This window comes from Phycodurus eques, chromosome 19 (assembly GCF_024500275.1).
Source record: "Phycodurus eques isolate BA_2022a chromosome 19, UOR_Pequ_1.1, whole genome shotgun sequence".
NCBI classification, from domain to species: domain Eukaryota; kingdom Metazoa; phylum Chordata; class Actinopteri; order Syngnathiformes; family Syngnathidae; genus Phycodurus; species Phycodurus eques.
The window spans coordinates 13,876,107-13,903,969 of NC_084543.1; the positions used below are offsets into that span (position 1 = coordinate 13,876,107).

At 40.9% G+C, this 27,863-nt stretch overlaps 1 protein-coding gene across 3 annotated transcripts in view; it reads right to left on the bottom strand.

Moving 5' to 3' along the window:
- Window positions 1-9: 9 nt before the first annotated feature.
- itgb4 (integrin, beta 4) overlaps window positions 10-27,863 on the bottom strand; it is a 30,758-nt gene continuing 2,904 nt past the window's right edge. The window contains exons 1-42 of one of the 3 annotated variants that reach the window (XM_061706766.1): window positions 24,298-24,836; window positions 21,991-22,079; window positions 20,627-20,709; window positions 19,656-19,757; window positions 19,367-19,571; window positions 19,193-19,289; window positions 18,917-19,088; window positions 18,372-18,635; window positions 18,180-18,269; window positions 17,919-18,041; window positions 17,164-17,331; window positions 16,997-17,073; window positions 16,683-16,891; window positions 16,453-16,556; window positions 16,271-16,366; window positions 15,093-15,225; window positions 14,853-14,978; window positions 14,090-14,208; window positions 13,306-13,339; window positions 13,028-13,222; window positions 12,843-12,946; window positions 12,707-12,765; window positions 12,596-12,619; window positions 12,364-12,512; window positions 11,711-11,890; window positions 11,444-11,592; window positions 11,150-11,357; window positions 10,440-10,757; window positions 10,179-10,351; window positions 9,908-10,088; window positions 9,640-9,777; window positions 9,003-9,185; window positions 8,798-8,926; window positions 6,302-6,457; window positions 6,061-6,222; window positions 5,593-5,727; window positions 4,717-4,866; window positions 4,375-4,563; window positions 4,134-4,289; window positions 3,268-3,432; window positions 2,830-2,949; window positions 10-1,169 (exon numbers count right to left, since the gene is read on the bottom strand). In XM_061706766.1, coding sequence (XP_061562750.1) covers window positions 1,039-1,169; window positions 2,830-2,949; window positions 3,268-3,432; window positions 4,134-4,289; window positions 4,375-4,563; window positions 4,717-4,866; window positions 5,593-5,727; window positions 6,061-6,222; window positions 6,302-6,457; window positions 8,798-8,926; window positions 9,003-9,185; window positions 9,640-9,777; window positions 9,908-10,088; window positions 10,179-10,351; window positions 10,440-10,757; window positions 11,150-11,357; window positions 11,444-11,592; window positions 11,711-11,890; window positions 12,364-12,512; window positions 12,596-12,619; window positions 12,707-12,765; window positions 12,843-12,946; window positions 13,028-13,222; window positions 13,306-13,339; window positions 14,090-14,208; window positions 14,853-14,978; window positions 15,093-15,225; window positions 16,271-16,366; window positions 16,453-16,556; window positions 16,683-16,891; window positions 16,997-17,073; window positions 17,164-17,331; window positions 17,919-18,041; window positions 18,180-18,269; window positions 18,372-18,635; window positions 18,917-19,088; window positions 19,193-19,289; window positions 19,367-19,571; window positions 19,656-19,757; window positions 20,627-20,709; window positions 21,991-22,066 — 5,832 coding nt within the window. In that variant the 5' untranslated portion in view covers window positions 22,067-22,079; window positions 24,298-24,836 and the 3' untranslated portion in view covers window positions 10-1,038. Of the gene's footprint in view, window positions 1,170-2,829; window positions 2,950-3,267; window positions 3,433-4,133; window positions 4,290-4,374; window positions 4,564-4,716; window positions 4,867-5,592; window positions 5,728-6,060; window positions 6,223-6,301; window positions 6,458-8,797; window positions 8,927-9,002; window positions 9,186-9,639; window positions 9,778-9,907; window positions 10,089-10,178; window positions 10,352-10,439; window positions 10,758-11,149; window positions 11,358-11,443; window positions 11,593-11,710; window positions 11,891-12,363; window positions 12,513-12,595; window positions 12,620-12,706; window positions 12,766-12,842; window positions 12,947-13,027; window positions 13,223-13,305; window positions 13,340-14,089; window positions 14,209-14,852; window positions 14,979-15,092; window positions 15,226-16,270; window positions 16,367-16,452; window positions 16,557-16,682; window positions 16,892-16,996; window positions 17,074-17,163; window positions 17,332-17,918; window positions 18,042-18,179; window positions 18,270-18,371; window positions 18,636-18,916; window positions 19,089-19,192; window positions 19,290-19,366; window positions 19,572-19,655; window positions 19,758-20,626; window positions 20,710-21,990; window positions 22,080-24,297; window positions 24,837-27,863 lie in introns of those variants that run through there. The other 2 variants (XM_061706767.1, XM_061706768.1) reach the window with 2 other exon arrangements.

Here is a 27,863-nt window from a genome sequence, read left to right on the forward strand (position 1 = left end):
AATACAAAAGATAATTTATATCTTTATTAAGTGCAATAGATCTGACATAAAGAAAATACATAGGCAAGTGCATCTCTGTAAAAGTGATACATGTAGATTTTTTTTTCAAATCCATCCATTTATCTATGTTAGGTCTAACATATAAAATTTTGTTTTTATAAAAGCAAAAACATAGAATGAAGATGCAGTATAAGTTGACTATATTTGTGCACTTAAGCAAATACAATCTTTATGTCTTATATGCAATTCCTCCAATTGAACAGCTCTTAATGCATTAGCACAATGAGAATGCAGCAGTAGTATAAAGTAAAATATATCATACATTGAGTATAAAACATCTTATAAAATGTGAAACCAAATACAATTTATGAAATCATTTGTAGATATGATCAATGTAAATACAGCAGAAGTAGCACAAACTTGCTAAATTTTGTCTGGTTTGTCTGGATTACTATATTATTATATTGTTCAATTCTATGCACAACACTCCATTAATGTGCCACAACATTCAAAATAAAACCACTCGAGGCAAATAATGAACCTTCTGAATAAAAGCATCCACAACAAACTTAATTAGTTATTGTGGTTTTCTAAATATGACAAAACAACACAAAGTTACCAGACCAGGGTTGCAAGGGCATTGTGTGTAGTGGATTAAACACAGTCAGATTACCTGCCTGCTTTAAATACACTGTGTGTGTGTGTTTGTGTGTTACTACAAGTAAAGCTGTTTACGACAGAACCTTCGAACTTGAATGAATCATACAGAATAGAAGAGAAATCTCGCGGAGCAAGTGGTGAAAGTTTGTAACAGATGCAACGAAATGGCCTTTTCGCCATCTTATTTTTACCATAACAGTGTCAATGTTTTTTTTTTTTTTTTTTTTTTTGGTATCACAATCTCACACATACATCATTACGAATACATACTGTACATCAGGCACGTATGAGCTCTCTGACTCTTTTTAAAAGAGAATCTGAAATATTTGGACCATTAGAATGCCAATCGATACAAAATGAAAATGTAAGCATGTTATTTTAGGAGTCGTAAAACATCTTTTTTGTGACGGTGGCCCCACCGACGACGCTCCTCTGGACCACTTCCTTGGTGATTTGGCGGGTCATCATGCCACTGGTTTCTGTGTGCTGCGTGGTCATCATCATTCCATCTGTTAGAGAAGAACAGTGAAAATCAAAGTCAAACATTTAAACATGATGGGGGATCTGAACTGCTGAAAGGGTTCATGCAGGAGTGAACAAAATTAGAGTAAGATGCCACATAAATACAACATTCAAATCTGAGATTCTAATTGGAAATCAGAAATACGGTATAAATCTCTGAACATCTGTATTGGTACGTTTCCCCCCCCCCCCAATGTTCAATCTGGATCAGATCTGGATTAAATTTGGTTTGATGTGACAGTTTTTGACCGTGAAAACACAAATATGATTTAACAGAAAAAAATGTTAATTGGTTATTGTACAATAATATATATATATATATATATATATATATATATATATATATATATATATATATATATATATATATATATATATATATATATATATTGCAATATATAACATTCATTCATCTTCCGTTCCGCTTATCCTCACGAGGGTCGCGGGCGTGCTGGAGCCCATCCCAGCAATCTTCGGGCGAGAGGCGGGGTACACCCTGAACTGGTCGCCAGCCAATCGCAGGGCACATATAAACAAACAACCAGTCATGCACACATTCACACCTAAGGCCAATTTAGAGTCCTCAATCAACCTACCATGCATGTTTTTGGGATGTGGGAGGAAAGCGGAGTGTCCGGAGAAAACCCACGCAGGCACGGGGAGAACATGCAAACTCCACACAGGCGGGGTTGGGATTTGAATCCCGGACCTCAGAACTGTGAGGCAGATGTGCTAACCAGTCGTCCACCGTGCCGCCAATATATAACATCCATCCATCCATCCATCCATTTTCTGAGCCGCTTTTCCTCACTAGGGTCGCGGGCGTGCTGGAGCCTATCCCAGCTGTCATCGGGCAGGAGGCGGGGTACACCCTGAACTGGTTGCCAGCCAATTGCAGCAATATATAACATATTTAGTCAAATCAATTATATATTACCTATTTTTTCAAAGTTTACATTCATAAAATCACGCAGCAAAAACGTAAAATCTTGCCTAGTGAATTTATTTTATTTCTGGTGAAAAGATCTGTACTTATTTTAAATTTTAGCTTTTTTTTCCTAAAAGTTAAGCAAGACGCAAAGACTTGTTTTAAGATAGAACATCTTATTTTAAGAATCTTATCAATTCAATTCATACTAGCTCTCTTGGCAGATTTCTTTTCATGTATTTCATGTACAAAATGCTATGTTTTTAATAGTTTTGTTTTGAGAAGATAATTTCTTATTAGTGCAATAATTGGGACAGCCTTAGAAAAATGCCTTCCTCAAATATACTGTAGAACCCGATTGATAGATTTATGCAAATGTGAAACAACACAGTCTGGATGGATGGATGAATGGGTGGATATTGTTACAGTGGTACATACTAAGAGTAAATTATAGCATACAGTAGAGGCCTACTGTAAGTCATATTTGAATAGTTTCTGAAAACAAGATAAAACATTTTCAGCAAGCACATTGTCAGCAAGCACATTGTTTTGGTAACAGTAAGTTAAATATGACTTATGCTGGTTGCTATTAGGCTAATGGTATACATTTGCTTCCCAACAGCAATGGGTTACTATTCTGTTAAATCAGTGTACCATCTTAATGAACCATCGCTGAAGCTGTTACTTTAGGCTCAGATTAGTGCTGCTTTCATTTGTACCTGAGAAGTACGGGTCGTTGATCATGGTGTGTGAGATGTTGCTCATGGTGTTGACGTCAGTCGGCATGTTGAAAACTTCCCTCCTTGTCATGGATTGATTATTGAACTGAGACAAAGCCCCTGCAGATGAGAGGAAAAAAATTGCAGACATACCGTATGTATTGTAAATACTACGGTGAAAAGATGGCAGATATATTAAAGGAGCATATTATGGAAAATTGACTATTTTATTGTTTGTATACTAACAAAAACAAACAACGACGTCTCTGGAGTACTTCCCCGCCCTTCAAGTGTGAACTCAAACGACCAAGTCAATCTTTTGTAATCTGTCTGAAAATGCACCAATGAGTGTGCAAGTTCACTTTTCTGTGCAGTACATAGTATATAGTTCCACTCGTATCTTCAGTGCATTCGCAGTCCCTAGTATAAAACGGTTACCTCCATCCTGAGACTCAATGGTGATGATGCCCTCCCTCTCGGGGCCGAAGCCCTGAGTGGTCTGAGCCTGAACTTTGAACTTGTAGGGGATGTTCTCAGTCAGGTTCGGGACTGTCAGCCGGGTCTCCGCGCTGTCTCCGCTCACCTGGAAGGAACGTGTGTCACCTAGACGAAAGAAAAGCGAGAGACGTTAACTACTGGTCGTGGAAAAAAAATACCAACATTGGCTGTTCGTCCCTCTCGTGTAGCTTTGTAGTGGTACTAATGTGTTTGTCTAAACTCTTTAGATATCTGAATGTTTTGTGTGCATTTACCGTAATTTCTCGTGTATAATGCACACCCATGTATAATATGCAGCCCCAAACTTGACGTCAAAATTCTAGAAAACCCTTCTCCCTATGTATAATGCAGTTTTACAATGCACGATTTTGCTTTTACCCATATGATCAAAACATGAAGTATTATCTGTATTATGTTAGTTTTTTTCAAAGAATTATTCTGAAGTTAAGTAGTTTATTTGATCACGTAATTCTTTTTATTTACTTGCTCTTATTTTGAAATTCACAGCCCTAATTTTATTTAGTAAATGAGAAAACACACAGTTGTGCTCATATGTTTCATTACCCGGGCAGAATTTGTAAGATGGGTACAATTCTTTAAAGAAAACATGAAGGACCAGGCAAAAGTTGGGGGGGGGGGGGGGGGAGTGCTCATGCACATTATACATGAGAAATTAAAATTGGGGAGAGCAGTCCAAGCATGAGCACTCTCCCAGGCTTCCAATGTCATCTAAGGAGCCCTACAAAAAACTTGACTGTAGCTTTAAGAGCAAATGAAGACTGTCGGAAAAGTAATGATATCCTCACCTCCTCCATGCAGTTGCTCGCATGTGACCACATAGCCTAGAATGTCTCCGTTTGGCTTCCTAGGCTTCTCCCAGCTGAGCTGCAGGGAATCGGGGCTCAGAGCCGTGAAGACGAGGGGACCCGGCGCACTCGGGGTGCTCAGAGTGAACGGGGAGCCTGCAAGGAAAGGATCGAGAATGATAACAAGACTGTACATGTTAAGTACAAAGCAGTGACCGTTACTAAAGGTCATGGCAGGAACCTGGCATGGGACTGAAGGGACTCTTGGGGTCGACGGCGGACTCGATGGTGATGACGCCCTCTCTCTCAGGACCCCAGCCCTCTTGGCTCTGAGCCTTCAACTTAAACAGGTACGAATGGTTTGGCAGGAGGTCCTGGATGAGCACAGAGTTGTCCGCCGGGTTGGTCACATTGATGCGCTTCACTTCACCTAAAAGAGAGCGACAACACAGTTAAGCAAATAAATGGAATGAAATCCATACCAGCATATCATAATCACCAATTAAACTTTCAAGCAGCAGCGATGAATGGGACCCCGCACCCGCTTTTTCAACTCAACCCAACTATAGAAGCCCTCCCTCACCTCCATTAAGCGGCTGGTAGAGCACACAGTAACCCAGGATGTCTTTCTCGCAGTGGGGCTCCTGCCAGCTGACCTTCAGTGCAGTGGGACCCAGAGCTGAAAACACCAGTCGACTGGGGGTGTCAGGGACCCCTGGGTTGAGTCTTGCATCTGATGAGAGACGGGGTACACTATGAGATAGGATGTGCATTACGGACGTGTGATTAGGCGCGCATGCAAAATAGAATGAGAGCCAAGTAAACATTCTGCCCTTAGAAGATAACAATGTTCAGTTTGGACTGACTGTTTTCTCTGAGAAGGAATAGTTTACCAGTAAGTTTAGTAAGTTCAGTAATAATGGAAGCTGTTTCGAAAAAATATTTTTAATTCCAGAGGCAAGTCTGCATTAAGGGCAGGAGAGCAGTGTTCCATCAGATGGCACTGTAATCTTCCTTTACATATTTCATGTCAAACAAACCATAGAAATGCCCCCAAAAACAAAAAATCAACATTTCTTTCTCCTGTCATTTCCAGCCACAACAAACAATTAAATTGAACTAAAATTGTGGCCAAGGTATGAATAATGTTGGTCTCAACTGGGAGTGTGTTTATTTACATAAAGCCAATCAACCATAATAACAAACATAATGTAACATTACAGTACAAATACCTTTCTGACAACATCAATCAAAACTGATCATTGGTTATCTCAGTAAAGGCAGGATTTTTCAAAAAGATCTGTTGGATCTCATCAGTTTGCAAGTGCAAGTGCCTCTTGTCGAGCCCAGTAAGTGTAGACTCCTTAATTGCCAACACACCAAGAGATATGTGTTGATCCTTGAAGAGGAGAAAAGGGAATAAACGGCAGCCTTCATGCTTTGCATGCGCCATACTCACCCTGGAGCACCCTGTCCAGATTATACAGAGCTTCGTTGACCTCGGAAGACTGAGTCCTGGCCCTCTGACCCTGAGACAGGCTGTAGCTGAACTGGCTCTGAGAGGTACTCTGCGACCCACTGAAGCCGTACACACCTGATGGCACATTGAGCGGAGGAGGCGGAAAAGAAGAGGATGCAGGGGACATGAGAGGTTGAAGGAGGGTTGGAATGTAAATGGAAACAATGGAATGTTAAGACCAGGGGACAGAAAAAGAGAGAGCGATAGTCAGCATAGCTCCTGCAAAGACTGTTTATAAGCACCGACCAACAGCACCAAGCCTGTTACATGCATCCAATTCCAAGACATTGGCTCATGCGTTTACACAGTTTTGCCAAGACAACTTCGTCTTCATTCTTCAGACAACGCATTTAAAGATCTACAGTATCAGTCACGCTGTACTTGGAATTCAACCACTGCTAAAGTTACCTAGATCTGTAAACTTGCCCGACACATCTCCCATAACGATCGAGTCCCGAATGTTTTCTTCTGTGTAACCCCTCTCTGAGCGCTTCCTCATGATGACGTCCGATGTGTGCATTCCACCCACTCCACCTATTCCACCCATCATATCGGGTCTACGAGGGCTTCCTGTTGGAAGAGAGGAGAGTTACTACTGGATGAATACAGATTAGATCGTGTGTGCTTTAATCAAAAGTATCTATCTTACCAGACATGTAGTTGGTGGTTGTTTCTGTGGTAAATGAGCCGCCCCTGTAGTTAGAGTTCAAAGAGGACATCGGAGAGGACGATGTGGACAAGTTGCGTGTGACAGAACCGCCTGGGAATAGGAAGTTCTGGTCCCACTTTCCGTTCATCATGTAATCTGTGAAACAGTAAGACAGGAGCCAGAGTTGTCAGCAGACAGATTGATTGAATGCCAGCTGATCGCTTTCTTCTGCATTCGGATAATGGAACATATTACTCGAAGTAATTCCTTAGCGGAAAGACTAGCAGTTAGCCAAGTTGTGCCGCTCAGTCATTGTAAAGCATTGTTATTGGGCCATCCACAGGCAATGGGTGTTATAAAATCATTTTACTTCACCAGAAAATACTGTAGTATCTTGAGAACTTCACTTAATGTGCCCTAAAACAGCTTTTATTCACAGGTCACAAAAATATGTACACCCGCACAATCTTAGAAGATCTAATACAACATTGTAATTGTAACGTTACAAAAATAACGATGCTTAATTATGACTGACACTGTCAGAGAGGTATTCGTTGAATAATATGTTGATTATTGTGGTTGTATTGTGCAGTAAATGTGTAAATGTGCAAAACCACAATACATAATACTGAGGTAATGTAATGTTGGCAACAGGAGAGGGGGCTAAGCTCTCTAATAACTCTTTTGAGTAAGCTATGATAATGCAGTTCTATGCCAATGCAAACTACAGCCACAATAGTAAATTAATTGTTCAAGTATATTTTAGTTTCTTTGTTTGGTATATTTTTTGATACATTTCTTGCATTTGATTACATTTTATAATTGATATTCAAATTCTGAGCTATTCCAAATTTTGTTTTTACATAAACGCTACACTGTGCATCCCATGAAGACTAACACCTGGTAAATACCAAAGGTGTACCTCCAAATTTATTGGAATACTGTATTGGTATTAAATTGAATACTGTAGTGTTTAACTACTTAATCATCAATGAATGGGTGGAAAACTCAATTCAGAAAAAGAAATGAAGCTAAGCTATTTAGAACTCAATAGTGACTATTTTTATCTGAGTGACCGAAAAACACATTTTGTGTCATGCGCATGGTGTGTATACGTAAATCAGAATCAGAATCTGAATGTCTACTTTTGTAAATGCTGGTGCTTTGTAGGTTGGCATGAAATGAACAGTTGCTGTTTTTTTGGAAGCATTAAAAACTCCCTTCCGTTGAGAAACACATTAAGAGTAGGCAAGCTTCAAAGCAGTTCCATGAGATGTGGATTTAAAAACTGCTAGAAAAAGTGTCACTATGGAAAATGCCCTGTAACGAGGGTAATGGCGTTCTTTAAAATCCACTGTCTCCATAACAACCAGCATTTATACACACCTGCAAGCTGCCCCAAGACTACTACCTTCCCACTGGGATGTGAGAGGACAGACAGAGGCAGGTGTTTGAAGAGGGGGTGGGGGTGGGGTGGGGGTAAGCCTGCCTCTGATCATCAACTGGAAGCCGGTGCAGTTGATGCAAGTGCTCCTCTCTCGGCATAAGCCAGGAGGATAGATAGGATAGGTGCCAACTTGAGGACAAAGGGACAAAGGCTGAAGCTTGTATTAGGACTACGCACAATTTCAATATTAAGGGTAGAGGGACATTTGGCATGCCGGCTGCCTGTCTGCTTGTCTGATGGAGTGCTCTTCACCTGGCACGGGTGTTTGTGTGAAGCTGGGGTATGGGGCCTCATCTGTGCTCCTCTCTGTGTCTGTGCTGAGCCGACTGTTGGAGATGACTTCCACTCGCTTTTTCCACGACACCTTTCGGAGATCCAGGTTGGACCCGACCAACTTGACATATTTCCAGTCTTGCAAATTGAGGTCATGAGGGAAGGGGGAGAAGCAAGCAAGTGGAGAATGGTAGGCAAAAGTGGTCAATGGTTTGCTTAACTATGAATTTTGTTCAAACAGTCATAACTGACTGATGGGACAACATCATATACCGAATGGCCATTCCATGAGCATTGAGCCGTCACGGCCAGCAAGGCCTTCTCTGCTGGAAAAATTATCAGAAGCACTGACCTGCATGTACAAGCCAATTTCTAATACGTGTTCCATGAAAGTATTCGTGATTCACTTCAATTGCAGATAAGATGATGCATTGGAAAATTTGTAGAAAAGATGAATGGATGGGAAGAGAAGAGTTGTTCAGTCCTTATTGTGACAGGGCTATGATACCACAGCACATCTTGTTTACTTGTATTGGGTCCTTATTGGGTTGATAGCCTACATTCTGAGGATGCTGTACTATCCATATAGCTCTTTCACTCACTTCTCATCTCACTATTATAGTGTGTTTCTATGGTAAATGGATTACACTTATATAGCACTTTAACTTACACCATCACAGTGCCCAGAGCGCTTTACAGATGCTCACACATTCATAAACCAATGGGTGGATCAATGTATCTATGGGCTGTTTGTGGTTTGGGGTCTAGCTACCCACCATCACCAGAGACGCTGGGTGTCTTGGACCCTGCAGGAGACTTCAGCACCTCATTGCTGTACATCAGATAGCTGTCATACTCATCTCCTGCCTCGGCATCCACAATTGGGACGTCTGGAATGATGGGAACTAGAACAGACAGAAGGGAGTCGACATTTAGCAAGTAAAGAAGGCTCAGGAACTGGTGCGTTGGATGGTGACTCACTGGACAGCGGTCTCGCAGGCTGTGACGCCAAGTTAATGGTAGCGTCTCTGTAAGGGCCCCACCCGACACTGTTCTTGGCACGGACCTTGTACTGATAGGTCTGCGCAGTCACAAGATTCTCAATTAAGAGCATTCGCTTCTTTGGGTTGTCTATCTTCACCTTCTTAGCTGCACCAACTTGCTCTATATACGAGAAGAGACAGAGATACAACATGATGACAAAGAAAATACAAACACACTAAAGTACATGGACAAAGGTACTGGGACATTGGGCCATTAAAAGAACTGAACATAAGAAAAAGGAGTCGCCCTCCTGTTAGCTTCCCCTATGTTTGTACTGTCTACAAACTTTGGAGTGTCACTATGTTTTGACCAGAAGACCATTTGTGAGGATAAAACCTGCCTAAAATTCTGTTTTCGCTCTTCTGATTCAGTCTGGTGGCACAGTGACCTACTGGTACAAAAATTGGATGGATTCATTCTGATCAGGGTTCTGAAAATAGCCTATAGTATATACTATTGTCCAAACGACTTAGTGTATTTAAGGATTGGAATTCAAGGCAATCTAGGTCTACTTAGGCTTTCATTCATATCAGACTGACAGTGTGTGCTTCGAAAAATACAGTGATTGCCTTACTCAGATCATCGTCGATAGGTGTGTAGATGACCTCGTAAGCAGTGATGTTACCATTAGTTTCTGCAGGCTCAGCCCAACTGAGCTGAGTGACTGTTGGGCTGATGACATTGAAGGCAAGTCGGCCTGGTTCACCAGGCACTGCAGGAAAACAAAGCGAGAACATTTCTGAATTAAAACAGATACATAATATTAGAACTCAGCCTCTTCCAATGACTGTTGTTTTCCAATAACGCTGAACACCCAACAAATGAGGGAACGACTCATTTACCATCCTCCAGAGTCTGACAGGCAACAATGTCTGTATCATTGCCATCTCCCAATGCGTTGTAGGCAGACACTCTCATCTCATAGTCACAGAAGGGATACAGGTTGGTCAGCTCAGCTTGAGGAGTCTTAACATCTAAGACCTGAGCATCTTTCTCTGGGTCGCCATAGATCCAATACTTGACCTAAAATACAAATGCAAACAAAAGATACAACATTTGAGAATCACTCTCTATGCAATTGAAGAGATTAGAGCTAAACTTTATTTCATGCACCTTGTATCCCAGGGGGTTACCGGGTGGTGGGTCCCAGTTGAGGCGAATGCTTCTAGGTCCAGTTGCTTTGGCTCTAGGATTTCCCGGAGCAAGAAGACGACCACCAAGCGATGTGTTTTTGGGACTTACAAAGCCTTTCTGCTGCATCTGGGCCATCTCAGGTGACCTTGGAGCTACAGGAAATGAAGGAAAATGAAGCTATTTAAACAATTTATCCTAACTTTGTACTGAAAAACTCTGTAAAACTAGACCACAACAAACCTCCTTCGACAACATTGACAATTGTAGTCTTCCTCTCTCCGACTGTGGCATTACTACTTGGCTCCAACAGTTCCAAATGGAAGGAGTCAGGCTGACCCAGGGCAGAGTGGGATCTTGGATCGATCACTATATTCTTCTCCGTCTCTCCAGGGTTAAACTTCAGAAGGCCGGAGAGGTCGAAGCGTTGGCCCTTCTTTGTGCGCCATTTCACTGTAGCGGGGCTGTCCTGGTTGCGAGTGCGTACCACAGGGATGGTGTAATTTGGGTCAGATGTAGTGAAGTTCTGGGTGCCTCTCTTGAACATCATGACGCTGGGGTCTGATTAATATTGAAACAAGGGAGGAGAGAATGAATGTGTCAGGAATTTACATTGGGCAGTGTTTCCCAACCTTTACTGAGCCAAGGCAAATATTTGACATTGCAAAAATCTCACAGCACATAAAACAAAACTGCCACAAAAAGTTAATTGTAATTCTGCCATCTGGAACAGCATTTAATCATTTTACCTGGCACTATATGTTGCTGGCATAGATAGATGAACAAAGATACCTTATTTGCAGTAAATTAAGTAATGATTTACAGACCAATTAGGTGATATTGGATAATTTCCCACGGCACATTTGATGATCTCTCACTAAGGTGCTGCGGCATAGTGGTTGGGAATCACTCGGTTTGGTGTAAATGTTTCTGGACAATCTATTCCTTCTTACCTGGTAGGTCAGCGATTGTGACAGTAGTTCTAGGGTAACGGCCAAGCTTGGCACCCTGTCGCGGGTTACTGAGGTCCATGACGAACTGTTTGACCTGTTTGTCATCCAGGAGGGCATCTTTCTCACCCAACTCCAGCAGACGAACCGGAACAGTCTTCTGGGTCTCACCGGGACCGTAAGTGAGGTCTCCATCCACAGTCACGTAATCCTGAAATTACATCACACAACCTTTCTAGTGGAATGCGTATGGAACCACTACTCCAACAGGGTACTGCATTGGTACACTGTGGTCACCTTTTTATCCTTGGCTGTGAGATCTCGTGTACGATAGGAGACTTGTGTGCGTCCGTCCTCAATAATCTCTCTACTAATAGGAATATTGGCCACCCCGTCCTGTCTACTATAGGTATAGGCCGGCTGGAGGAAGGAGAACACACTGGAAGCTTGGGAGATGAAGTAAATGACTCCATTAGTACAATCCGCATATTATACTGCATCATGACATCATTTTCATTATTTTAATTGACAGCTTTTCTGTTGAGTCACTGAAAGTCTCCTGACCATGTTCTTTGATGATGGTGATGTTCACTAAGCGTTTTCCAATTTGGGCAATGCCCAGCGGCACATCTGTGGCCTCCACCAGCAGCTGCTTCTTGTCATCATCTTCATCCTTGGCAAAGAGTGGCACATGTACATCCAGCGACTCCACACCTTCTTGGAATTCTATAGCTCCTGCAGCCTCTGTGGAGAAACAAGTTAATTAAACTAAAAATCATTGACAATGCAAGTTCAGCTCATTAACACCAAGTGAACACCGTGTGAAGTACCAATATTGGTCTTTTTTCCCCCCCCATGACTCTCCTAAAGTTCTCAAATATATTTACGACCAAATAGCTGTAAATGTGCACTTGTGAACCAGCTAAGACACAGCCAAAAAAAAAAAAAAGCCAAGTCAATGAATATACGTACATGTTTAACATTGCCACAAATTCTTTGTGTAATAATATCATATCTTGACACACACATTGTGTGGATCCAACATGCAAGGTGTCCAGGGCAAACCACCAACGCTTACAATTATTATTAAAGTAGATGAGCCACAGTTACGCAAATCTCCATATTATAAACCCTTATACCATTTTAGAACTGTAATTTCAAGGTAGAATTACTAGCTATTGTAGCTTGAAATAGGGTATACACAATTTCCATCACACCTCTGTCTGTAGCAACAGTGTAGTAGCCAGGCAACACTTTCAAGTCATGGAAGTGTCCAGATTGGACATTTCTCTCCGTCAGCTTGACAATATCAGGGTAGCTGCTGCGAGGTGCAGACAGGATGGTGTCCATGATGGTGTAGTCCTGCCTGGAGATCACAAGCGGGTCAGGCTTAGACAATTGTGTGCTTTGGGACCACAGAAATATACTGTATATCAGTATAGACGTTACCTTTTCCCTGCATTTCTCTGCGTTCTGCAACAAAAACGGACAAGTAGTTGATTAAAACAGACAGTGCAGAATATGCATGTAAACCGTACGCTCTGTGAAGTAACACCTTACCTAAATGAGGTCTTTTGCATTTTTTGGGCCCCGGGAATTTGCTTGTAGACCTCATTAAGCTGAATGAGAAGACCGCAGTGAGAGGTATGTACACTCATCCACATGGACACCAAACCCACTAAAGACGCCAACTCACATTATCTGCTACTTCTTTACGAAGCTGTTCTGCATCTCTGGAGTCAGGACGAGACAAGTTCTCGGAAAACCGCCTGTTAAGCCGCAGGGAGATTGGATACTGAACTGTTAAGGAGGAGAGATGGAATTAGACTATTCAGTCCCTCTTGAAGATACAGCATCTGTAAACATACAGTATGCACTCACTGATTTCTTTGGGGTTGGGCTTGATAAGAGCCTGAGGGTGGTTGGGACTTCGGTGTACATTATCTGTAACCTTCCAGCGAACCACATCGGTCCCTTTGAGAGGGCCTGTCCTCACCATAGGTGTGTCCAGGTGGTCTGAGGTGAGCAGAGAGTGGCGGAGAAGATACTCATCCTCCTTGAATCCAACCATGCGACCTGAAGGAACATGAAAAGACATCAATATGCACCTACGTGGGAGACGAGAGGATTTAAAAATCAATTCCTTGACGACATCATACCTTTCTTACAGCAAGGCAGCAGGGCAAGGCAGCTCTTTGGAGAGACACAATGAAAAAGTATTAGTTTCAGTGTAACTGTACAATGACAAAAGCTTTCTGTTCTATTCTAACTTAAAAATCCTGTGTTCCCTTGCTTCATGTCTGATTTTAAGCAATTGTTTTTCTGGGTTTTTACAGCATAGAGGCAAGCCCAAATTTAGAGTTGCGCGTCTTTAGTGTTGTACCATGCTTTGTGGCAACATGCTGGGCAGCACTGAGGTCTACTGGAAGAGATGCACATAATTGTGATCAAAAAGCAGAAAAGGTCCCCAACGGGAGTAGTCTTTGTTCCCACAGAGCAGAGAGAATACTTCAATGGCAATGGGGCGAAACCACCTATGTACAAATTGGGACAATTTAATATTTTTTTCACAAATCGATAATTTTGGTCAAGCCCCACGTGCGTATGTTATTAGTACAAATTATTGACCAATATAAAGTGTTGAAAATGTGTTTTATTGTTGTGCCAACTTATCACAATCTGTATTCTATATAATTGATAGTAAACATGTATTTTTACGCTTCACTTTTGGACAAAATCAATTTCAGAGTATATACATGTTTAACTTTTACATAAGTAAAGGAGTTGAATCAGTACTGTGTGAGTACTTTATCCACCTCTGTGTAAAAGTGAAGAATTAAGATTTAGGGTGAACTCAGGAGTCCTACCCAACCCTTGATCTGTCATTAATGATTTGGGTTTGGCCCAAAACCTATGTCCATACCGTCTATATTATTTTCTTACCTGACAGCAGGTTTTGCAGCAGGCGCAGTATTTCCAGCAGCAGAGCAGCAAAAGTGCCAGCAGCAACAAGAGGAACAAGAGGAGAGGGAGCAACCAGAGGAGACTGGCGGCGGGACAATCTGGAAAAAAAGTCCAAAGAGTAGAAAATATCAGCGATAAGACAATTACAGTATACACAGCGGACAGTGCAAGTGACAAAAGTATCATTCCTCTAACAAAGCTTTTTTTACCATTATCACAATTTCAATGATGGGACAAAGCAGAACATTTTTAAAAGATCCCCTCGATCACAGGTGTCAAACTCAGATGCGGCCTGCCACATCATTTTATGCGGCCCGCGAAAGCAAATCATGCTCGTCAACTTCCGTGATTTTTGCTAAAATCTGTACCCAAATTCCAAATTGTCATAATAATAAACAATAATGTTGAGATATTGCATTTTTCTGTTTAAAAACCCTTCTTCTAAAGTAACTTAAACAATACTTGAACAAACTATTATCCTTGTCTCCTGATTCCAAAACTAGTTATCCCTCAATTTGTTGTGTAAGGGTAATATGTTTTGTTGAGGATTAAACATTTATATGGTTTCACTGTTCTAATGGCACTCTGAAGGAAATCATAACTACAATGCAGCCCGAGACAAAAAAAGAGTTTGACACCCCTGCCCTAGATGAATTCTTACACATCAGCAAAAGAATAGTCACTTTTGCCAAGGTAATGCTATCATTGCATTTGGATTTTTTTTTTTTAGTGAAATAATTACCTTTCTTCTTGAGCACCTGAACCTCCAAGTCTTTAGATGTCGGAACTTTGGGGTTTTCCACCGTGTAGTGGTATGTGCAGTCATCATCCTCATCACGGAAACTGCACTTTTCAAGCACCTTGTCCGCTGAAAATACACACGTTGTAGTGTTTCGAACTACTGGCATGATTGCAAAATGTAATGCTAATCACGAACTTAACAAAGGTTGGAGTGTGTGTGGAAAACAATTATTTCCAGCACCTTCTTTGAGTTCGTCCACCATGATGACTGTGAAAGGACACTTATCACACTCCTCCTTGTCCTTCTTCTCTCCCGTCTTCCAAGCCTGACACTGAGCACAACTCCGTGTAGCCTCGCACACACCTAGTTGGGCCTGGGCAGACCAGAACTAGAGTTTAAAAACTGCAAGCATGTATACATTTGTAAATATGACAAAAAAATTAAAATAAAGTACAAATTCTGATGGAGTTGACATTCACGTGTCTCTTTATGTTGAGAAGCAATTTATCATCTCACAAATGTCAAACAAATGTGGAATATAATTATACTCACTGACCATAAATTAAGACCCACAAAGATAAAATGCTCTGTTTAGACTATCAGAGACATACTGTAAGACGTTAATAATATGCTTAATATAGCGGTTGGAATATGTAGTGCCTTGGAACTGAACTGCATCATAATGTGAGGTTGATGTATAATTTTATATCTAATGTAGCTTGGTGACTGTCAATGTCTAGTATGAGTACCACCAGTGGTACGCAAAATAAATTAATAATAATAATAATAATCACTGCCAAGGTACAATTCAGTTGTATTTAAATTTTGATTTCAATACATTTGCATTTAATCTTTAAGAAATGTTCATTTTTAAACATTTATTCAGGTATAATTTTTTTTTATAAAATAATGTGCAAGACATTTTAAATGAATTATTATATCAGTTGGCCTGCGATTGGGTGAGGATAAGCGGTGCAGAAAATGGATTGATGGATATAATTTCCGTAGAGTTTTTCTCAAATTTTCTTTCCTATGTTTAAGTACAGTGCAAATATTGACCATGTTACAATAATATTGAATGTACCTTTTCGGAATACAACCTCTCTCTCGTTTATGATGAACACTTGGGCCTACTACGCGACGATAATAATGTTAGGCATTATGGAAGTACTTGGAGAGCTATTTTTTTTTAGGTGGTACTTAAAAAAAGGACAATGTTTAAACCAACGATGGAGACGAAAAGTTCACCAAAATGATACTTCATTCACATTCATATCTAATGTTGTGGCTGTTGAGTATGCATCATTAATACACATGCATAATCATGTACAGTATGTTCCTGAGCCACAATGTAAATTGCTTTGCATAAAACCACACATACTGTACATTTAAAAAAAAAAAAAAAAGAAAGAAAATACCTGGAAATTTGGCTCACATGTCGAAGAGGTTTCAATACCAGATGATGGACACTCACAGAGGCCGCAAACACATTTACCACGTCCATTGCACACACCCTAAAACAGGTAGCAACAGTAAGATATCCATTTCAGACATGCGCGATGACATGATGAAAATAAAAAAAGACAATGGTCCAACTGACCCCATTGCTGTCCAGACAGGTCTGGTTGCTCTTGGGACACTCACAAGCATTTCCCTCCCAACCATCAGAACATACACAGCGACCCATAATGCAGGAGCCCCGGTCTGATGAGGTCAAAGAAGGAAATAATGATGATGCAAACTTGCCATTTAGCATAAAACCTGAAAACTGTATTTTGGTTCATTTCAAATGTTTTAAATGATCAGTTCAGGTGGCAAAGACTGCTGTACCATTGCAGAGGAAGCCTCCGAATCGCTGACACTGAGTTCTATCATACTGGCAGTAAGGCCCTTCAAACTGGTCAGGGTTGTAGCACACACAGGTTCCACACTCCAGGCAATCCCCGCGACCTGAACAAGGTTCTTTCGAACTTGGACCGATACACAGGCTGGTGTCGAGAGCTGAAGCACTAGCTGAACAGTTACAGAATGTACTCAACCTAAACCAAACACCAAGACAGAACAAAGACACATTGAGTAAGAAATTGTTCTTAATCGGGTCCAAAAAATAATTAATTAATGACATTTATTTATGGGAATCTCACCAGCCATCATAGCACTGACACTTCCCACACACAAGGTCTCCATTGCCATGGCATCTAGGCGCATTAGGGATGGCAGCCTGGAGGACAAAGGACCAGAAGCATTAGGATGAAGAGACAAGTCTTCATCTGAACCATTTGAGACCTCCTACAGGTTAATGTGCATCTACCTTCTCACAGTCACAAGTTGGACAATGCACTCTGGCATTAACATTCACGGCAGAGTTAAAGGTTGTAGGTTTAACTCTTATAACACCTTCTTTTTCATCCACATCCATCTTACAGACTGGAGACTCGTCGATCATCCTCTGGGCTTTGAGTTTCATCTTGAATTTGCCCTGAAAGACACAAATCCAAGTGTTACAAAATTGTGCGTGCTTTTTTTCGGATTTGAGTTACTGACAGAACTGTGAAGATAAGTGACAGGCATACATCATATTCATATTCAACAGTATGACATACATGGTATTAAAAAAATTGTTGATCATTTTGTTGTCTAATAACCTATATATACAGATATACAGGTACATATACAATATTTTCACCGTATCATAGGATCTTAGTAGCAGTTGCAACTAGCTTTCACTTTAATAAATAGTTTTTCTTGGTGGACTGATCGGTGAAAAAAAACCTTTTATTGCTATTCCAATATGTTGTGACTGAGAAGAACTGCATGACTTGACTTACTGTATGTCTTGCTTAACTCAAGTCATGACTTGACTTGAAAGTTGTAGGTTAAGATTTAAGATTTACATATGACTTGACTATGTACATTATGTGATTTACTCTGGTCTGTGTGGTGTGCAACACAAATCTACAGCAGCGTGTGTTTGAGTTGGATTTCCTTTTGAGGGATTAATGAGTATTATAAAAAATAAACTCCAGGTTTATAGGAGGTTTCTTAGTTGCTCGCTCAGCCACTTACAATTGCTCCAGGCTTGAAATCAAAGGCTCCGTATTCTGCAACCTTCCCACTGGTGGACAGGAACTGTGCCTCAAAAGCTTTGGGTCTGTCCTCTGCACGAATGCTCATCTTGGAACGGATACTCTGAAGGAATACACACATGCACAAGTGACTTGTTTTGCTCACAACTGACTGACTGGAGTTTTCCTGGGAGGCCAGGAGGAGAAGAAAGAAAAGATACACTTCGACTTTCACCCATTTCAGAAAAAGTAACTTTTTTACCTCGAAGGCCATCTCCATGACTTGCAGGATGTTGGATGAATCCTCTTGCAGCAGGCCCACCTCAGCAATGGGGAAATACGTTTGGAGTTTCTGAACAAACACGTGCACATACCTAACTGACTGTAACACATCATTTATTGTGTAGACGTACTGTATAATATAAGAAATATGTAAAGTAAAATAGCCACCAACCTTGTAGTATGTGTAGGAGTGGTTGGTGACAGCAAATACGGGAATAATGTTGTGTTTCCCGAGCAGACGGACCAGCGTGGGTATGGAGGGGTAATCTTGGTTGGTATCCTCTGTATATTTGCCTTCGCCGTCCAGGTGGCAGCGCTCGTCGTTGCGTGGCAGGATGCCCGACAGCACGTTGGCGCCGTCAGCCTCGTAGTGGAAGGCAGACTCAGTGGAGAAAACCAGCAGATGTGTGCTGTGTTCACGCCAACCGATCTTATCCTGAGTATGGGGGAAATCGAACAGAAGCGGACAATACAACGGTTAGCACAGAACTCATTACTGAGTCGAAGGAATTAAAATATGAGCAAAAAACATTGAGGACAGTTGTTTGAGCTTATTACCTTATGGCTGACACTTAAAAATACAAAACAAAATATTGTAATCACCTAGTTGTGTATTGTCTTTTCCAAGGTTACCAATGTCCACATGGCATACGAAGTGTGAGATTATTTGTTAAACAGAAAGTCGAAGAAATTCTAGATCTGCATGCGTGTTCTTACCCCGCAGACTGCAGCCTGCAGTATGGCATCAAAGCCTCCTTCAGGAGCGTCCAGATTGCCAGAGATTCTTTCCTTCTGAAGCTCACTGGTAAAGAAGTTCAAGTCACTGGTCAGCTTGATGACGTTTTCAAAGGAGAACGGAGGGTCACTGTTGGGCCATGGTTTAGAAAGTCTGAAGGAGATAGAAGGGAGCGACAAAAAAGATGTACTGTCAATATACAGTAGAATACATGCACGGAATGTTCTTGAAGGTGCTACGACCACAGTATTTCTTACTTAGTGGGCCTCATGTCTGTTTGAGGCTCAATAACTTTGTCCACAAACTTTCCAAATCCAATGGTGTAGTCATCTGACAGCTTCTTCACCAGTGAAGCTATCGGAGAAAAACACTGTGTCACAGTATGAATAGAAACGGCAAGCATGGCAAAGCGACTGAGCCGCAATGCTTACCCAGCTCTTGGCCCATCCTCTTCAAGTTGTCCAAATCGTCTTCCATAGAGTTGGAGAAGTCCATAAGAATGTACAGATCCAGCGGGCCTTTGGTTGGAGCAAAGACTTCCACGTCGACCAACTTCTCCTCCCCTGGCAGAAAAGACATGCTCATCTGCTGCGGGGACACCTGCGACTGCGCCAAACGGACGTCGATCTGTTGTTTCTGCGCAGGGATGAAAAGCAAGTAGGATGAAAATTTAGAGGTTCCACCAATTCGGCTTACCACAAATGATAAAAGAGGACTTACTCTTTCAATCTTCATGCTGCTTTTTGTTGTGATAACAGCCGCAGCGCTGCAGCCATGAGCCATAATATTTTCATACAGGTCACAACGAGGTCCATTAAAGGTCTAAACACGAAAGACAACTCATTAAAGCAACAGCGAGCAAGAATCGTTTTATCTGCTTCAATGATACCCCTGAAGTTGCACCTTTTTGACAGTGGTATATTTGTTAACCACTAATGACATGGCCAGAAGCTATGGAAGTTGGAAGTACTGATTGTACATACTAAACACAACTTATCTTATAACATCACGATTGAAAAAAAAAAAAAAACAATATAATGTTTGGTTGTTTTAGTGAATTTTAAACCAGTATTGAATCATTTTGGATTTGTTTGTTTTGTCCCCCCTCCCCAGATGTTCAATACAATTTAGATCAGGGCTCTTTAGATAAGTCAATGTTTTTGTTTTTAGCCAGTCTTGGGGTGTTTTCAGCTGTGTGTTTTGGGTCTCCAGAGCCATTGCCTGCGGCTTTCTCACACTAGGCAGGGCATTTCGCTACAGAATGCCTTGATGGTCTTGAAAACTTCCTTGTACCCTGCACAGAGTGCACTGTGCTGGATGAGGAAAAGCCAGAATATAACTGAGCTTCCTCCATGTTTGACAGTACAGTGTTCTATAAATATAGAGTTGATGCAATGGTCATTATTCTCATCAAGCTTTGTGGATTTTCCGGTCTCATCAGTGTCGAGTTTAAAGTCAATTTAAGTAACCTTTGTGGGTTTTACATTCTTTTATGGAAGGGTAACAACACTTTTGTCTACATGTGTACATGCCTATTGGACAGGGACTGATTATGTTCAGCTATCATCTATGGCTCGGAATAATGATCACCAAAAAGGGAAAAAAAATGAATATTTGTCGGAATGCCAAATCACTAAAGTCTTGGCTAAATGTGAAGTCTGTTCTTTTATGTTCCCGTTTTGTGTTCTGACCTCATCAGGACAGTAGGCGCAGCCTTTCCCCGCCTGCAGGCAATCTGAGCACGTTTTGGACCTGGTGGCAAAGCAATAGTTTGCTGTGGAGGAAATTCAGGAGGGGAGATGGTCAAAACACAGAAAGTGAGAATAAAATGCACCAACCGTTAAATAGTTACACCCACACACACAGAGCATAAAGTCTGATTTCTTCTGAAAGGATTTCTTGTCACGCATCTCACCAGACTTGTACACAATAGACACTCATATGAGGAGAATTGTTTGACATAAAAGACTAAAAATCAGAATAAAAAACATGCACAAGAGGCTTGTGGAATAAACACAAGATAGGCACACAACAAAATAACATGAAAATATAAAAGTAATACATTCATCAGAAACAGCTACTAAAGTATTTATGCTTTTTTAATTCCACCTTTTATGGTGAAGTAGCACTGGGTTTGGAGGTGGGTGGAGCGACACCCATTTCTGTTGCATTTCTGTGAATTTTAAACTCTACAAAGGTCAGTGTGGGTGCAAAAAGGCCAATCACAATGTGCTACAACATGTTGCTAAAGGTCCCATACTTATATTGCTCTTTAGACCACCATAGAGTGAGTCTCTAAAATGGACTTATTATAAAAGTGTGAATTTCATTTTTAAAAAACGCCTTTTGTCATACAAGTGTCCAGAAACGACCCCTTTGATAGCTACTTCTGTTTGACCCAGTGTTGTATCCACTTTCTCCATATTTGCCTAAGACCATCCCCTTTCCTCTGATTGGTTGCCGTGTAGAAGACCCACTTGTGAGAGCACACATATTTGTTATGTTGACAGTGCTGGCTCAGTGTGGAGAGGTAGGCGGTGAGCTTCGCTAGTGACTTAGATAAGCTTGAGAAATTTGAATGACCTGATTTCAGGGTTCTCGGAAGAAAAATATCTGAAAATCAGGAATGCGTGTATGATTTTAATTCATATTTCACGTGTTTACTGAAGCCCCCGAGAGACAATATTACATCCCTAATACAAGAAAAAGTCGATTTGGCAAAATCTGTGTCCTTTAAAAGGTTGGAGAGCCCCACTGCATAAAACACTTTGAGAAGAGATGAGTAATTTATAGTGACAGAAGCGCGCACAAGCCAGAAACAGCACTTTTGCTTTATTGCACCTTGTCACGGAAGTCACACTGCATACTTTATTGTGTAAGCTTTTCTTTCATAAAAAAAAAAAACAAACCAAAAAAAAAAAAAAACATATGTTCAGTACAGGTAAAAATAATTCCAGGCCTCAAGATTTCTAACGCTATGCAGAGGCAACGAAGACATGCAAAAGTTGCTAAAGTGTACAAATTCAACAGACATAATAGGTGCGGTCATCTGTACCTTCAGTGTAAGAGCAGGTCATGAGAAAGAGCAGAAGCCCAAGGCCCACTGAGAGATGTAACGTCCATCTCCCCATCGCCTTCCTGCAACTGAAACACAAACACACACACAGTATAGTATACTAGAAAATATGTAATAGAAAACAACAAGACTAAAACATGTTCAACAGAGCCTGAAAAGTGAGAAAGGTATCCCTTGACCCACCTGTGCTTTCCCTTGGTCAAGGCCGAGCAAAGGTAAATAGAACCAGATATGCAGACTGACATTTACACTGGATCTCATTAATATGAGTACTGTGGTAAAGATACTGTATGAAGCACATTTTGTCACCATTAGGAACAAGCCACGTGAATAATTTTCCAACTAACACGAGACTGGAAACAGTTTTTGTTAGGAACTACATTTAATCGATTATATAGTTCTCAATTTACCCCCCAGCGTTTTGCTCTTCATACCTGCATGTAGGCAGCTAAGTAATGACATGTTTCACGCTGATTCAGTTGGTGCGATATGTTCGACAGGAAGGGGGCAAATACAGGGTGGGGTGTGGAAATACCCCTGCATGCTTTGTTGAGTCCTCACTTCGTAAACACTGACTAAATATATGATGGGATCATGCTTGGAGAAGTGAACAAAGGACAGACAGAGTGTGGCCTGAAATCTCCATAGTCATCTACGTGCCTGGGCAGACATTCCACACCACTAATGACGTGAAATGAAAATTACAGAAAATAAATTAGAAAGGGTATTTGTGCAGAGATGATTTACAATTTCAAGGAAGAATTTCTCCTCGAGGTGAGAGAATGACTTGTACAAGTTGAAAAACGTAGCCTGAAAACATATGGGAAAGGCACCTTAACACCTTCTTGTGAGTGTGAGCTGACCACAGGAGTGTATTGCGTGTGTGTAATGCAAGAAGTGTTGCAAGAGTAACCGTGTGTGTGTGTGTGTCACATAAATCACTGACCACGATAGGTCTGGGCAGACAAGCCAGCTTCTTACCTACAAAACATAACCATCAATCACAGAAATATGTGATGAAAAAGCCCTTTTTAAACAAGGCGGGTTGTTTAGTCTGCTGGCTGTCAATTTATACATACAAATTAAAGCTTAGAAGTCATTAATCCACCTGTTAAGGTAAATGGTCTAAATAAGTACAGTATAATTAAATGAATTTTACGCCATCGTCCCCACAGACAAAAACAAGCCTACAGGGTGATCGCACTAACACAAGGGCGGGGTCTGACCCCACCATGACACATCACAAGCATGAGCGAAATCGTCTGAAAACACATGAAAAGATTAGCCTGAAGCTATTGCTGCGTGCCACCTGGGGGGAAAAAAAACAAAGCAATCTGACACTGCATGGAGGTATATGGGTTCCACAGTATAAACACTGGCCATTTTTTCATCTTTGTTTCACGTGTTCCAGTTTCTTTCACCTGTTTTGAATACAAAAGCGCATTGTTGTAGACTGGCTTGTCATTGGGGTGGTACTCTACCCCACGATTTTTAGGGAACATACCTTTTACATGTTTGGCTCTGGAAAAAGTACCTTGGAATTGAATTATCAGCCTCCAAAATCTACAGATTGTCAGAGTGAAATTCAAATTTGATCAAGCAGGATCATAATTTGTCAGCAAACGGATCTTTAATTCATGTCTGTTTTGTTCTTCAACAAATTTGGCTTTGTGGGGGATCCACATTTTCTCGTTCTTCTGAGCTGAAATTTTGGAAAACCCCGATTAGCTGTATGGGATGAATAAATGAAAATTGTTCAACTTGTGCATGTTACACTGCCTTAAACTTTTTTTTTTTTTTTTTTTTTTTCCAGTAAAGTTCAACTGTATTTCACTGTATGACTTCAAGCATTTTTAGGTATACCTTTAATTGAATTTCTATAATATATAAATTTGCTATAACTATATAACTTATATATATATATATATATAATTTTCCTATACTTAAGTGCAGTGCTAAATGTTCAAATTGCTTATAATGTTACAGTGGCTTAACGTAATTATAAGTATACATTTTAGGAATAAAACTGGTAGATGGTGGAAAAAGTTTGAGAATACCATGTTTCACATCAGGGAAATTACAAAAGATATTCAATACTCAACAGTATGAACATAATATCAGCGATCATTAACCATGCAGATGACATAAAGTTGCATAACACACACTTAACTGCCTGTCGGTCACACACAAATATAAGTATAATCAGCAGGTGAAGTGCAGTGAAAACAATGTAAACTTGGGATAATTTATGACTAAGAATGTAAAAAGATTTCAAAGCAAACAAACCTGTTCCTGATCCCACACCAGTCTGAGTTCAAAAGTTAAACAATAATTAAGGGGAAGAAAAAACCCCCACTAAATCCTGTTTGGCATCTGTGACCCAAGAGTTTGGAAAAAGTGTGTATCCACCTCCAGTGAAAAGTAAAATCTCCAAATCTATATATTAAAATAAAAAAAAAGATTTTTGCCAGAAAGTAAGAACTTGGAGTTCTTTGTTTCTGAACCTTTGCGTCTTCCCTCTTGTACAGTCCAGTCTGGTCAAATATTGACTGAATTGCCCATAAACTCAGAGTGGCAAGCGTGTGTGCGTGTGTGTGTGTGTGTGTGTGTGATAGCGAGATTCAGAGCGACTGACTGAATGTGACTTTGTACGCAGGGACTTGTTCCCTCCTTTAACTTCACACACACACACGCACACGCGATCCAGGTGACTATAGCAATGACAGAGAGGGTTAACTCCCTTCCTGAACCTCTATCTCTTCCACACCCTGTTAGAAGTTAAAGGCTCCACACCTCTGCCACATTCCATCCCGACAGCCATTACCTGTGTGGGCTTGAGCGTGGGGGCCAGACCCCTCCTTCCATGGCCTCCTCCCAAAATCTTGGGAGTGGCACATGGAGCAGAACTCTGCCTTCAGGCTACAGGAAACATTGTGTGAATGTTGTGTTCACACAAATGTGCCCTCATCGTGATGGCCATTCCTCTGTTCAAATATTTGAACGACATGCTCATAACTGGACTTGTTGCACGTGCACAGCAGAGGTGCTGGCATGGCACAGAACGTGACATACAATCCTCAAGTGCTCCACATTCACAAAGACGATTAAAAAGCTCTGTGTACGTGTTTTGCAAAGGGGAGAGCAGGCGGAATAAGACGGTGGCAACCAGAAATAAGAGTTGAAGAGTTTAAACATCGTCTAACAACAGACAACAAGGAGAACAGTGTATTCTGAAGTTGATCAGCTGCACGGTATATTTGACTAAATGTCCCTAAACTTGTTTGTATACTACTCAGTAAAAGCAAAGTTACCCTTTAATATGATTTCATCTTGTACATGTCTGATCCGCACATAAAACCTTATAAGCGTGTCTTCTACAACATCTACAACCCCAACCCCGATTCCAATGAAGTTGGGATGTTGTGTTTAACATCAATAGAAACAGAATACAATGATTTGCAAATCGTGTTCAACCGATAATTAATTGAATACACTACAAAGACAAGATATTTAATGTTCAAACTGCATATGCATATAAACAGATTAGACTGTTGACTTAAGGGATTCGTCTTTGATTTCTTTGACAACAGGAGGATACACAGGTTTATTGTACCTTCTGCTACCTAATGGAAACGCTTTGAATTGTTCTGCCTTTCACTATAAATCGCTCGCATAGACAAACAAAACAAAGATATATTTGTAATTACAACCCCAATTCCAATGAAGTTGGGACGTTGTGTTAAACATAAATAAAAACAGAATGCAATGATCTGCAAATCATGTTCAACCTATATTTAATCGAATACACTACAAAGACAAGATATTTCATGTTCAAACTGATAAACTATTGTTTTTAGCAAATAATCATTAACTTAGAATTTTATGGCTGCAACAGATTCCAAAAAAGTTGGGACAGGTGGCAAAAAAGACTGAGAAAGTTGAGGAATGCTCATCAAACACCTGTTTGGAACATCCCACAGGTGAACAGGCTAATTAGGAACAGGTGGGTGCCATGATTGGGTATAAAAGGAGCTTCCCTGAATTGCTCAGTAATTCGCAAGCAAAGATGGGGCGAGGTTCACCTCTTTGTGAACAAGTGTGTGAGAAAATCGTCGAACAGTTTAAGAACAATGTTCCTCAACGTACAATTGCAAGGAATTTAGGGTTTTCATCATCTACGGTCCATAATATCACCAAAAGGTTCAGAGAATCTGGATAAATCACTGCATGTAAGCAACGAGGCCGGAAACCAACATTGAATGCCCATGACCTTCGATCCCTCAGGTGGCACTGCATCAAAACCCGGCATCAATGTGTAAAGGATATCACCACATGGGCTCAGGAACACTTCAGAAAACCAATGTCAGTAAATACAGTTTGGCGCTACATCCGTAAGTGCAACTTGAAACTCTACTATGCAAAGCAAAAGCCATTTATCAACAACACCCAGAAACAACGCCGGCTTCTCTGTGCCCGAGCTCATCTAAGATGGACCGATGCAAAGTGCAAAAGTGTTCTGTGGTCCGACGAGTCCACATTTCAAATTGTTTTTGGAAATTGTGGACATCGTGTCCTCCGGGCCAAAGAGGAAACGAACCATCCGGACTGTTATGGATGCAAAGTTCAAAAGCCAGCATCTGTGATGGTATGGGGCTCTGTTAGTGCCAATGGCATGGGTAACTTACACATCTGTGAAGGCACCATTAATGCTGAAAGGTACATACAGGTTTTGGAGAAACATATGCTGCCATCCAAGCAACGTCTTTTTCATGGACGCCCCTGCTTATTTCACCATAACAATGCCAAACCACATTCTGCACGTTACAACAGCGTGGCTCCGTAATGAAAGAGTGCGGGCACGAGACTGGCCTGCCCGCAGTCCGGACCTGTCTCCCATTGAAAATGTGTGGCGCATTATTAAGCGTAAAATATAACGGAGACCCCAGACTGTTGAACAGGTGAAGCTGTACATCAAGCAAGAATGGGGAAGAATTCCACATACAAAGCTTCAACAATTAGTGTCCTGAGTTCCCAAACGTTTATTGAATGTTGTTAAAAGAAAAGGTGATGTAACACAGTGGTAAACATGACCCTGTCCCAGCTTTTTTGGAACGTGTTGCAGCCATACAATTGTAAGTTAATGATTATTAGCTAAAAACAATAAAGTTTATCAGTTTGGACATTAAATATCTTGTCTTTGTAGTGTATTCAATTAAATATAGGTTGAACATGATTTGCAAATCATTGTATTCTGTTTTTATTTATGTTTAACACAACGTCCCAACTTCGTTGGAATTGGGGTTGTAGCTATATGGGACTCTCTTTTGCATCTGCACTATAAGCAGGGGCTAGGGCTTTGGGACCCCTGGAAACAATGCAAATATAATTTTCTAGAGGCCTGTCAGTCAAAGGGCTTTCCAATTACCAGTATACTAACAATCCATTGAACAAACTTCTTTTTTAAAGCTGTCAGCAGTATCCTCCAGACAGAAAAGGTGAGTTCTTGCATCACTTTAGTGCAAAGGTACTCAGTTCAGGCGGTGTGACACACCTTCAAATTATGTGTATGAACAAACACCCAGAAGTGACACAGCAAGCAGTAATCCTTATTGGAGCAATTTGTTCTAGTTATCACATTTTATTGAACCAAACTTAAGAGTTATCTGCAAAATGAAGCCACAATGATGTGAATCATTTGTCGTCTCCTTCTGGCAATAAACAACCGCTATTGTGAAACCAACTGGATCCATCACACCAAATTAGCGGTTCAACTCACGTGGTTCTTCATTTCGTGAGGACACGAATAGGTAAATATGCTGCTGACACTTGATATTAATGTGTATTCTGGGAGA